Source organism: Podarcis muralis, chromosome 13 (assembly GCF_964188315.1).
Source record: "Podarcis muralis chromosome 13, rPodMur119.hap1.1, whole genome shotgun sequence".
Taxonomy (NCBI): domain Eukaryota; kingdom Metazoa; phylum Chordata; class Lepidosauria; order Squamata; family Lacertidae; genus Podarcis; species Podarcis muralis.
This window is the reverse complement of record NC_135667.1, coordinates 29,650,127-29,663,243: the sequence shown is the minus strand read 5'-3', so window position 1 is coordinate 29,663,243 and position 13,117 is coordinate 29,650,127. Positions and strand designations below refer to the sequence as shown.

At 47.2% G+C, this 13,117-nt stretch overlaps 1 protein-coding gene across 1 annotated transcript in view; it reads left to right on the top strand.

Moving 5' to 3' along the window:
- The window catches only part of LOC114582797 (uncharacterized), a 37,938-nt gene that overhangs the window by 9,251 nt on the left and 15,570 nt on the right, over window positions 1-13,117 (top strand). The window contains exons 3-12 of the mRNA XM_077917293.1: window positions 3,976-4,122; window positions 4,624-4,692; window positions 5,204-5,275; window positions 5,737-5,805; window positions 6,478-6,546; window positions 7,434-7,499; window positions 7,708-7,764; window positions 9,211-9,375; window positions 10,528-10,878; window positions 11,890-12,000. Coding sequence (XP_077773419.1) covers window positions 3,976-4,122; window positions 4,624-4,692; window positions 5,204-5,275; window positions 5,737-5,805; window positions 6,478-6,546; window positions 7,434-7,499; window positions 7,708-7,764; window positions 9,211-9,375; window positions 10,528-10,878; window positions 11,890-12,000 — 1,176 coding nt within the window. The remainder of the gene's footprint in view (window positions 1-3,975; window positions 4,123-4,623; window positions 4,693-5,203; window positions 5,276-5,736; window positions 5,806-6,477; window positions 6,547-7,433; window positions 7,500-7,707; window positions 7,765-9,210; window positions 9,376-10,527; window positions 10,879-11,889; window positions 12,001-13,117) is intronic.

The window sequence follows — 13,117 nt, the reverse complement described above, 5'->3', positions numbered from 1 at the left end:
TCTCATTACTACCTGAGAAGGGGTGTATATACAAGAGTGCAATCCAGTATGTAATAATTAATCTGTAGGAGCAACCACCTCCTCATTCCATTCAGTTATAAAAGGGGAGGGGAGCCCTTGGCTGTGAGCAATAAAGAAAACATGAAGGACACACAGCAGTCAAACAGTTCCTCTATTAAGTTCACTGATGGAACTGGCATGGAAATAAGGAATTGGAAAGAGATAACCCACTGCAGTGTAACATGGAGATTCTGCTCTTTACTGTGCAAGACATTGATTCATCTCACTGAGTATTATCTCCCCCAGGGAGAGGACCTGTAGTCTAACAACATCTGGAGAGCCACAGGCTCCCCATCCTTGGTCTATATCTGATGTGGGGAACCTTTGACCGTCCAGATGTTGCTGACTACAACTTCCACCATTCCTGTTTGCCGAGGCTGGTGGGCATTGTCCTTCATCAACATCTGGAAGGCCAGGGTTCCCCATCTTTGATCTACACTGGCAGTAACCGTCCAGGGATTCAGAAATAAGTCTTTCACCATCTTTACCTGGAGATCACCAGCAATTGAATCAGCACTGGATAGCTCAGTTGGTTAGAGAGTAGTGCTGATAACGCCAAGGTGGCAGATTTTATCCCTGTATGGGACAGCTGCGTATTCCTGCCAGCGTTGGACTAGATGATGCTCAGGTCCCTTCCAACTCTAAAGTCCTATGATTCTGTGATTGAACCTGAGATCTTCTCATACAAAGCATGTGTTTTACCTCTGAGCTATGGTCTCTCTGCCCTGCCACCCGGTAGTCTGAGGAAATGGGGAATGTTTACATGCACACCTTTAAGGTAAAGGTAAAGGGACTCCTGACCATTAGGTCCAGTTGTGGCTGACTCTGGGGTTGCGGCGCTCATCTCACTGTATTGGCCGAGGGAGCCAGCGTACAGCTTCTGGGTCATGTGGCCAACATGACTAAGCCACTTCTGGCAAACCAGAGCAGCGCACGGAAACACCGTTTACCTTCCTGCCGGAGCGGTACCTACTTGCACTTTGACGTGCTTTCAAACTGCTAGGTTGGCAGGAGCAGGGACCGAGCAGCAGGAGCTCACCCCGTTGCAGGGATTCGAACCACCAACCTTCTGATCAGCAAGTCCTAGTCTCTGTGGTTTAACCCACAGCGCCACCCACGTCCCGTTGCGCTCCTGTAACGCAGCACATAAACAGACTGATCAGTTATCCTTTAACCACCATGTTGTACTCATAGCCAAAGTGCTTCAAGAGAGGCATCTGCCTGCAAAGAGAATGTAAGACGAGACAGACCTTTGGTCTAATCCAACAAGGCAATTCTTGAGTTCTAGGGGGTTGTGAGCAGCAGCACAGGAACATACGTGTGGCTGTGTTTCCACGCACACACCCTGTAAAGTACACCGTCCTCCTTTGCACTCCCACACCCTGCAGGTTAGGTGCACTTGCTGCCCCACGGCCTTTCAGCCTTCCCCCCCTTGGCATCTCAGCATGAAAGGCTTATGGCAATTCAGGCCAGACAGCTGCTCATCTGAGCATGCTCCCGATGTGGAAGATGCAGACCAAAGTCCCAAGGCCAGCTCCCCCACCCTGAGACACACAATCGCTTGCTTTTCTCTCTTGGTTCCTTTCTCTCCACTTTATCAGCAACCAAGGTCCTGTCAGACACAACAAATCCTTGGATTCAGTACATGTACAGGGCTTAATTGGCCAAAGGGAAATGGCTAGAAAGGGACCAGCCCAAGCAAGCATTGTGTGTCCTGCTTTTACAGAGGAGAGTCCTCTGTTTTGAAAGGCTGTCAGGAGATGCTCCTCTGTTTGATGGTGTCTTCCATTGGAAGGTGCCCTTCCTCTTCCTAATTTTTAAACATTACTTTTTTAAGTGTAGGTTTTTGCCTTTATTTGGGCTGCTTGGTTGGGATGGCGTTGCCTGTTTGGGCGGGGACGACGACAAATGTTTCCTGCTGGGGTTTTTTAGCTCTAGATTATTTGTTTGGGGGAAGTGTGGTGCTTTGCCTGTTTTGGATGGTGGTGGTTCTGAGCATTGCCCTTTTTTTATCCTGCCAAATGGGTAGTTTCTGGTGCCCCCCCAAGAGTTGGTGTAGAATACAATGGCCAGACCGGGAACTTCCACCTGAGAACATGTGACACCATTGTTAAAACAGCTGCCCTGGCTGCCCACTTGCTACTGAGAGAGGTTCAAGCTTCTTGTGTTAATTTACAAAGCCCTGAACAACTTAAGCCCAGGGTACCTCAGGGATTGCCTTAACCCTTGTGTTATATCCCAGTAGAGGTTTAGGGTTTGTGCGTGTGGTTTTTTTGTAAAAGAAAAAAAATTGGAATTTTTATGAAAGTGATACAAAACAGTACCAAGAACAAGGCAAAAAAAATAAAAAATGCAGAATAATCAAACCAGATGTTCCTGATCCCAGTCACTGAGATCATCTGCAAGAGCATTGTCGGTCATTCCCTAAGTTGGTGAGGCTTGTTTGACAAGATACTGAGCCTTTAGTGTCATCTGTGATGTTTCTACGTTTTTAGAACTGGGATTTTTGTATGCTGCTACATTTGCTATAGAATTACTGTTCTATTATTGCTGCTATTATTAAATTATTCTTGCAATCTGTTGGTTTGGTGATGCCTTGCCCTGATTGTCACTTTCAGCATAATTTTGTGTGTATGTGAAAAGGTGTCATACAGGTAAATTGATTATGATTTGGAATTTTTTACTTGCTTTGTGGTTAATATTAGTTAGGCATAAGCCCACTTCTAGGGATGTGGGTGGCGCCGTGGGTTAAACCACAGAGCTTAGGACTTGCCGATCAGAAGGTCAGCGGTTCGAATCCCTACGACGGGGTGAGCTCCCGTTGCTCGGTCTCTGCTCCTGCCAACCTAGCAGTTTGAAAGCACGTCAAGTGCAAGTAGATAAATAGGTAAGGTAGCGGGAAGGTAAACGGCGTTTTCGTGCGCTGCTCTGGTTTGCCAGAAGCGGCTTAGTCATGCTGGCCACATGACCTGGAAGCTGTACACCGGCTCCCTCGGCCAATAAAGCGAGATGAGCGCCGCAACCCCAGAATCGGTCACGACTGGACCTAATGGTCAGGGGTCCCTTTACCTTTACCTAGGCCCAGTTCTGGTGTCTCTCTCCTCTCCCACTCCCATGTTATTAACGCTGTATGAAAAGGAAAGTGGGAGGAGCACTCTCACTGCCCCCCCTCATTGCCTCTCATTGCCATTGCTGCTCCCACAGCCCCTCACATGCCGAGAGGACTGAACCTCTGCCATGGGGAGCCTTTTTTCTACCCCATAGGCTCTCTGGATCTTCCAGTGCAGGATTGGTTATTCTCAGCTATAATTGATCTCGCAGGTGGAGAATACTTTCATTTTTATAAATCTTTATTATCTGTACAGCGAATCTTTGTATGAGTGAATGCTTTGTTATCCAGTTGTAGCTGTGCTGTGTCTTTGTACTTTTGTCCTTCTAGACTGTGAGGCTTTATAGTTTAAATTTCTGGTTCTTCTTTTTCCCATCCTTTTTTGTTATGCTTACCCTTTGTTTTCTAATAAAAAATAAAATTAAAAAACAAAACAATCAGGGGTGCTAGGGAACACGGCCCTTATTCACCCTTACATGATAATTGTGTGAGGGGGGGGGAAACCTGAAGAGGACTATAGGGATTCAAAATTTATATATATGTGGTCTTAACCCCTTCATGCATTAATGAGACCAGGGTTCCCAAACTTGGGTCTCCAGCTGTTTTTGGACTACAATTCCCATCATCCCTGACCACTGATCCTGCTAGCTAGAGATGATGGGGGTTGTAGTCCAAAAACAACTGGAAATCCAAGTTTGGGAAACATTGAATTAGACTGAAGCATGTTGGTTATATGAGACTGGTTATCCCACAAACATTATGTCAGGCTGTGGTGTGCCCACAAATTCCATTTTTCCCCCTCCCAGGCTACCTCTGCAGCTGACAAGGAGGAAGTGTTTCCTGGCATGGATTTTCCCTTTCAAAACATCCTTGAAGGCAGCACTGAGGATGAAGATGATGAATTTTTACACAGCCTAGTAACAGCACCGGGGAAGGAGGTGTCAACTGAGCTGGTACGCTTCTGTTATTTTCTGTAGCGAATGGGTTGTTGTAATCTAAGTATCTTCATCTGCCCCTGAAGACTGGCTCACGCGGCAGCTGCTGCCTACCTAGTTTTAGGGCTTATCCACATCTCTGCTCTTCCCAGGCATAGAAAAGCTCAGTGTTCAAGCGCCTTCTTTTTTTCTTTTTGTCTTTTGTTCCAGATGTTTCTCCATGGAAACCTGTTCCTTAAAGTTCAATTGAAACAAATGGCATTCCATGGACAAACCTCTGCAAATGACTAAGCAAAGGGAGTGAAGAAAGCAACAAATTCAAGAATCAGCTACCATTTTGAAAAACAGAGAGATGTGTGCGTTGTGTAGCTCCTGGATCTTCCTACACCATTAGAAGATAGCAGCACTTTGCTTTGGAGGGTGGGAGGCCTGCTCAGTGGCAGGGAGGAGAAGACTTGGCATCTTAGATGGTGTCTTACAAAATATGATTTCCTAACTGTCACCATCTTGTTATCTCAGGAAGATGCAAAACCCTCAATGTCTTCAGTTCACCAAACCACAATCCCGGGAGACTCTGAGACAAAAGAGGTACATTTGGGGTTTTGTTCTGGAAAAAATAGTGCCACATTGAAAGAAAGGAATAGGGGGTGGGGGAAGTTAAAGGGATAGTAACCAGAAGAAGCAAGTCCTTTAATCAATGGAACTTATTTCTGAGTAAACATACATTAGTTTATTGCCTTCTGGTGTGGGGGGTTGCTATAGTGAATATAGCACTAAAATGCCATGTGGAACCACCATTTTAATTCCCGCTCCCCCCCCCCCCGCCTTTTTCTGAGGCGCTGAAAATTCTCTGTTAGAGAATCCTTGCTTTCCTTCAGAGACCTACAATTCCCAAGGTTCCTTGTGGAGAGTGAATTACTGTTAAGCCAGTTTTAACCTGCAGTATGGATAGAATCAAAGTGGCTGGTCTTGAATAGCAACCATCATCAGAGATGCACTGTTTAGAGAATTCTCAGTTTGTTCATTTTGCCCGGTTAGAAAACACTTTTCTTTAAATCTCCCAGAATGTCTACTAACGGCTCCTTTGCACACCTTTCAGGCACAGCCTGTGACTGAAAAATCTTGGTGGCCTCCGGCAACTGTTACAAAGGAGCATCCTCAGAAGGCTGAAGTGAGTCAATACAGGGTTTTGGTAGCCATGGGGTTTGGTAATCCATGCCATATTTTTGTGAGGCATCATCACCAATACAGTTAATCTCAGCCACTCCTCTGTAGGTATATTGCCCAGGACTTTTTGAAATATTTCAGGACCTCCCTGGGGATTTAGGAAGATACACTGAAAGACATTGTACTGGTTATTTGGAAAGCCCACCCACCCACATGACACAGTCATTGACTCTGAGACATTGACAGACACAACTTTGCTCAAAAACAATATGGCGTATTTTTCAGGATTCCTTGACTCTCTGACCAAGCTCCATGACCTCTGACTGACACTTCCCTCATCAAATCCCAGATTGATATGAATGGTTATCTTGATAGGTCTTACTACATTTTCATTACAAATGTGCACCTTAACAATGTAAACAGGCAGGGAGGTTATCTGATTTTTGACATTGTCTTGTGTCTCAGGAGGACCCACATGTCTCGACTCCTGATGTTCACCAAACCGTGGGCAGGGGAGACTCTGTGGCAAATGAGGTATGTAGGGAGGTCGCAATCAAGAAGCCAATGCCACTATGGAAGAAGGGGGAAAGGGGGAAACAACTAAAGGGACTGTAACCAGGAAAAGCAGAACCGTCATGTTTGCAATACCAACTTCCTGGAAAGTATATGTGTATGTTTTGCAGGTAAGGCTTACTGGTAGATTTGGTTCACATTTTAACACAAACTCTACCTAACCTTCACTTTGCAAAGCAATACACTCAAGATGGCGGGGGTGGCAGCTTTCAGCCTGAGGGCTGCATTCCCTTCTGGGCAAACCTCCGAAGGAGTCATGGCCTTCCCAAAGAATTCCAGGGACTGTAGGAGATCCCTATTCCCCTCAGAGAGCTACCAATCCCAAAGTGGTTTAACAATCAGCCCCTCTTCCTAGGGAACTATGGGATTTCTAGCTCCGTGAAGGGAACAAGTCTCCCAACAACTCTCAATACCCTTAGCAAACTACAGTTCCCAGAATTCTCTGAGGGGAAGCCATGACTGTTCAGAGTGCTATAATACTGCTTTAAACGTATACTGCAGATGGAGCCTTGTTTTTGTCAGCTACTGTCCCTTCCAGATCTGCAGTTACATGGAAAGTAACAATGCACCTTAGCAATGTAAAATGGCAGGGACGTTATTCGATTTCCTAACTGTTGTCATCTTGTAATTCAGGAGGAACCGCAACTCTTGACTCCTTCTGTTCACCAGACCGTGGTCAGAGGGGACTCTGTGGCAAAAGAGGTATGTAGGCAGTTCACGATCAAGAAGTCCATGTCGCTGTGGAAGAAGGAGCCTAGACAGAATTATGGCAGCCTGACAGAGAGGCCTGGAATGGCAGAACTATTTCTTTTAGATCAGTACAGTATTGTGACATTTATATCCCACTTCTCTTCCGCAAAGTTCAAGATGGCGTATGTGGTTCTCCTATTCATTTTTTTCATCCTCACAACAATCCTGTGAAGTAGGTCAGGCTGACAATGTAACTTGGCCCAAGGTCACCCAGTAAGATAAAATATTGTCAGATAAAATATTGTCCTTCCAGTTCTACAGTTACATGGAAAGAGGGAAAGAAGGAAGCTTTTTAAAAGTCTGGGATAATCAGGTGGAAATGACCCAGAAGGAAGGAACTCTGATGGGATGAAATAATAGGGTAGATTTAGAAAGGTGGGGGTGAGTTCTCTCTCTCTCTCTCTCTCTCTCTCTCTCTCTCTCTCACACACACACACACACACACACACACGGAGAGAGAGTCTGGTTTAAAGTCTCTGATATGGCCCTGGAGGGCCTTGCGGTATGTCTATATTAGGGTTGCCATATTTCAAGTAAAAATCTGGACACAAAAAATGGTTAAGCTTTTTTAGGGCAATCACCTGATAGCATCTCCACCACTGCCAAGCCTAAACCAGAGCCTGGGTTGCCAGAACCTGAAGCAGAGCCACCCAAGCACATTTAAACAAAAAAAATCCAGGACATTTGCTTTAAAATGTAAAATTCTCCCCAGATGGGCATGTAGGACCCGCAGAAGAGGACATGTCCAAGAATTCCTGGACGTATGGCAACCCTAGATTCCTGACCTGGTGAAAAAAGTTTTAAATGTGTAATTTATTTATTTTTTGGCTTTTTGACAGGTGATTACGAAAGAGGAAACCTCATCCATTTCCCCTCCCAAGACAGCCGCTGCCTCCATTATTGGGGTAAAAAAGGGGAAAGTTGATGTTTGGGACTACAGTTCCCATCATCCCTGACCACCGGTCCTGTTAGCTAGGGATGATGGGAATTGTAGTCCCAAACATCTGGAGGGCCGGAGTTTGCCTATGCCTGCTCTATGGGTTATGACCTTCCTCTCTGTGTTCCATTGGTGAGAGGTGATCTATCGCTAACTACTTTCTCTGTTTCCCTTAGATGCATAATCTTTCCCAGTGTGTCTGTCCGGCGACACCAGGCCCTCGTGGTGCAAAGGTGCGCATCTAAGCTTTCTCCCCCTGTGCTGGGTTGCTGTGGTAATGGCAAGTCCAAGCCAGTCTGCAGCTGAGGGTGTGTCTAGTCTACAAAAGGCAGTTTAAAACACACCATCTTGAAGAACATGCACAAGGCAAATGAAAACCTATTGGGCTTCCCCAGCCATAAAGAAGGCCACATCTATACTACTATGGTTGCTACCTTCTCTCCCCCCCCCCCACCCCACCCAAAGAATCTGTGCCTTTTCGGGGTGGCACAATAACCAGGCATCCAAAAGCTGCAACTGTCCCCCATCTCTGCATCTCCTTGCTGAGAAGCGTTCATGCTGTTGAGCTGTACTGATCTATTGTTTTGGAGCTGTTAGTCCAGCCTTCACTAAGGGGCATCCTGGTGCTGGGACTGATGGGAGTTGTAGTCCAAAACATCTGGAGGGCAGCACCTGGTTGGCCGAATGCTGTGTTACTATGGAGACTCTGGCTACTAGACAAATAAATCTCAAGTGGGAAGGATGCTATTGCACTTAGGTCCTGCTTGTGGGCTCCTCCTAGGCACCTGCCTGGCCACTGTGAGAACAAGATGGGCCATTGACCTGGTCCAGCAGGTCTCACCTTATGCTCTTTGCCTACAGTGAGCTGAGAAATATTTCACTCTGTATGGAAGAATCATAGAATCGTAGAGTTGGAAGGGAACCTGAGGGTCATCTAGTCCAACCCCCTGCAATGCAGGAATCTCAGCTAAAGCTTCCATGACAGATGGCCATCCAACCTCTGCTTAAATACCTCCAAGAGTCCTATGGAATCCAGTTAAGATGACTTTAAAGCCCTAAACGGCCTCGGTCCAGTATACCTGAAGGAGTGTCTCCACCCCCATCATTCTGCCCGGACACTGAGGTCCAGTGCCAAGGGCCTTCTGGTGGTTCCCTCGCTGTGAGAAGCCAAGTTACAGGGAACCAGGCAGAGGGCCTTCTCGGTAGTGGCACCCGCCCTGTGGAACGGCCTCCCACCAGATGTCAAAGAGGAGGGGAAACTACCAGACTTTTAGAAGACATCTGAAGGCAGCCCTGTTCAGGGAAGCTTTTAATGTTTAATAGGTTTTTGTATTTTAATATTCTGTTGGAAGCCTCCCAGAGTAGATGAGGAAACCATTATCATTATTATTACTTGTCCCTAAAGGAACAATCATGGCCCCATCTCCAGCCATACATTTAAGTTTCCCCAAAATATGTGTGCATAAGCTTCTCCCAGAAGCCATTCAAAATAAGTGTGCCAAAAGTAGACCATGAGTTGCCTGCTGGCATTGGCTCCAGTCTGCCTGTCTAAGCAAGTCCAAGACTCCAGAGGTTTCTAAGAGAGAAGGGAAGCTCTTTGCACAGCAGGAGATTGAGCACAGACCTTTGCTGTAGATATTGACTACACGCCTCTCATCCCCTGTTCTTTCCTATGGCAGGGAGACAAAGGTGACCAGGGTCCTCCAGGAGAAAGAGGACTTCCTGGGGAAAGAGGGCTAGCAGGCAACCCAGGCCAACCTGGACCTGCAGGACCCCCGGGACCCCCAGGCCAGTCCCTTCCAGGAGCTCCAGAATGTGGTGGTGCCAATGGTGGAAATGAAAAGGTGAGACTGGGCCAGGGGGAGAGAACTGAGGTCACTTCCTGATGAGTTGTTTGTTGAGCATTCATCCCGATTGGCTTCCACAAAGTTTGTGGAGAGGTTAGACAGCTCTGAGCACTCATTTTGATTTATTTGGGGGGTGGGGGTTATGACGTCACATCAAGAAGCTATCAACACACACCTTCCTGTGTGTTTTCCCATCACTTTGGTTATCACAAAAAGAAAAGACTGCTTTGTGGAGGGAGTGTGTGTGTTGTGCAACAGCACCAAGTCAACTTTAATTGGGCAACCGGAATGTGCCAATATGTGATTGATCCACAGCAGAAGATAGCAACACTTTGGAAGCACAGAGGCCAGGCGGGTTTCCAGGCTCTGTGCGTTAAAATCTTTTTCCAGCGCTTTGAAGTATCATCAACTTTATGAGCAAATGTTTTCAGGCTTTCAAGGAGGTTTCTAACACTTGGGCCCATGCTACAGTCCCAATCTGGATTGGCGGAGGCAGCACCGGTTATTTGCATGGAAAGAAAAGTTTCCATTTGTGTTAACTGAAGCTTTTCTTCCAGGCATAGGAGAGATGTCCAATCCAGATTGGGACTGCAGCAGGGGGAAAGTATTAAAGTCCTCCCTTCCAGGTTCCCAATGCCGTTTATTTATTTTTTAAAAGCCATTCATGCAGCTGCTATTTTTTGGGAAGGGCTTTGGCCCTTCGACACTCACACATGCATTATATCAGCACAAGGTAGACATGGAATTGCAGCCCTGTCATGTCTTGTTTATCTTTTAAACCTAGTTCTTACTGAAGAGATAAGCTTTTATCAGGACTACGGATTGTGGGTGGGAGCTTGCATGGTTAAATACAAAGAAATTCCCTGCACACTGTGCCAGTCTTCTCCTTTACATGCTAGCTTTCTGCATTTGGGGTTTTTTTTTTGTGGAGGGAAATATTATTGCGTTGCTCCCACCTCCCATCTGAAGTGATCCAACTCAGACCCAGGTATATACTCTCAGGAAAAACTAGATCTTAGCTTTGGTTTCCTATAAAGTCACAAATCTTGACAAATGCATTAGCAACTTCCCAAAGACGCCGAACGATATTTTTTCTGCCTCTTAAAAGATCAACAATACACCTTGTGCCTCTTTTGTCATTTTTTCTAGGGGGTCAGCATCATGGAAGGGCCCCCTGGTCCAATGGGCTACCCAGGTCTTCCTGGACCTCCAGGATACCCTGGTCAGGAAGGACCCCAAGGGCCCCCTGGCCTTCCAGGGCACGAAGGTCAGCAAGGTACACCAGGCCTCCCTGGCACACCAGGCCAGCCTGGCCCACCAGGATCCACAGGGCCTGCAGGCATTCCAGGGCCAGTGGGGGCAGAGGGGATTCCCGGAGCCATGGGCCCTGAAGGGCATCCAGGACTTCCAGGCCACATGGGGCCACCAGGACCACCAGGCACCCCCGGGCAGAAAGGGCCTCCAGGACGAGAGGGGCTTCCAGGGAAGGACGGGCCAAAGGTAAGCAGCGCCGAAAGTGGGGTCATGGGTGAACTGTCAGAGGTGGGCGGCCTAATAGCAGGAAGGCAAGATGGAAGGGAGAGGAAAGCTAAATAAGACGGGCAGGAACAGGGTCACAAACTTGCAGGCCTCCTCCTACCTATGCCCTGTAACAATGACAGGTATTCTGCTAAAGGTAAAGGTAAAGGTACCCCTGCCCGTTCGGGCCAGTCTTGACAGACTCTGGGGTTGTGCGCCCATCTCACTCTATAAGCCGAGGGCCAGCGCTGTCCGGAGACACTTCCGGGTCACGTGGCCAGCGTGACAAGCTGCATCTGGTGAGCCAGCGCAGCACACGGAAACGCCGTTTACCTTCCCGCCAGTAAGCGGTCCCTATTTATCTACTTGCACCCGGGGGTGCTTTCGAACTGCTAGGTTGGCAGGTGCTGGGACCGAGCAATGGGAGCGCACCCAGCCGCGGGGATTCGAACCGCCGAACTTTCGATCGGCAAGCCCTAGGCGCTGAGGCTTTTACCCACAGCACCACCCGCGTCCCTTGGTATTCTGCTAGCTGGTAGATAAATGCCTGAATTTCCAAAGCAATTTGCGTGGGTCTCTGCTTGCCTTGAATGAGAAGCAGAGTCGGTGGGTGTGAGTCAGCGGCAAGGGACACCAAGCCTACATTTCTCATAATAATAATAACAATGATGATGATGATGATGATGGTGCAGTGGTACCTCGGTTGTCAAACGTCATCTGTTCCGGAAGACCGTTCGACTTCCAAAACATTCGACAACCGAGGCGCAAAGGGCCGCCTGCAATTTCCATTGAGAAAACTGAAAAACACACCGCAGAAGCCGTTCAGCTTCTGAGGTGTGTTCGAAAACGGAAGCAATTACTCCTGGGTTTTCGGCGTTCGAAAACCGAAACATTCAGCTTCTGAGATGCTCAGAAACCGAGGTACCACTGTGCTTACAAACCTTGGGTTTCTGTTTTAGGACTTGTGATAATGTCTGTGGTTTATTCTTGCAGGGTGAGAAGGGTGAGGTTGGTCTACAGGGCCCTCCTGGCAATCCGGGTGTGAAAGGTGAAATGGGGCCTCAGGGTGTACCTGGGCCCATGGGTCCTCCTGGTGAGAATCAGGTGAGTGGAAATGCGCTTTGCTCTGAGCTAGCATGCTCTCTGATACCCATCTGGGATTGCTTACTTATGGCACACTAAGGCCGTGTACACATTCCTGCTTACTCTGCATCCAGTGCTCTCCCACCGCTGGTTTGTGAAGACATATACACACGACACTAACCACAATCCACACCTGTCCTGTAGTGTCTTGAGGAACATTGCATTCTGACGTGTTTTCCTCCCACAAACCAGCTTCCATCTGATCATGAGAGCCATATGAAAGCATGAGGGTTGCCTGACCTCCAGGTCTGACCCGAAGTCCTCAGGTTTGTCTGCCCTCCATCTAGGTGGCAGGAGGAGGGTTTGAATGTCCAGGTGGATGGGAGTGCCTTTAATAATAAAAATTATTATTATTAACAGAACTGTGCATTCAGCTTGAAGGCTCTAGCCCAGCAGGAGCTGATTGCAAATTATAGCATAGACACTCTGGGCAATCTGCCCTCCTTCTCCTCTCCAATTAACTTCTGTCTCCATGATCCACCGGGGGCCTCCCTCAGAACATCAAATAAGTAAATAAAAAGGAGTATTCCATGGATGCCTAGATCCAGGTTTAGGGCAAGTACTCTTTGGTTAGAGGAACCCCAGCAGAGATTTAAAATCGCAAAATATTCAGCAAGGTGAAGAGTGGAAATATAGGCTATTAGATCTTAAAAATAATCCCTTCTAAGTTGCTTCCAAAATTCCCCTCAGTGGCAGACTTTGGGCTCTCAAATTTCAGTAGCACCATATGCAACACTAAAATTCTGCACGCACCCTGCCTCTTGCACTCCATTCTAAAGCATTGTTTTAGTACTCCCTGCAATGCGGGGCCCAGTGTGACCATACAGGTCATGCTACCCTTAAACCACTTCTGTTCCCTCTTCCCTTAGCATAGAAAGAGACCACATGTAAGTGGTTTACTTACAATCTTTTCAACAGTCATATTCATGTGTTTTTCCATACATCGGCAAGAAAACACAGGCAGTAAAACATAGGTTCCAAAGTGGTGAATGCTTCTAAATTATTTGTATAGAAACACAAAGATAGCTTGCTTAAGCCACACAGCCTTAGCTTGAAGCATCCAACTTAGACCTCCTTA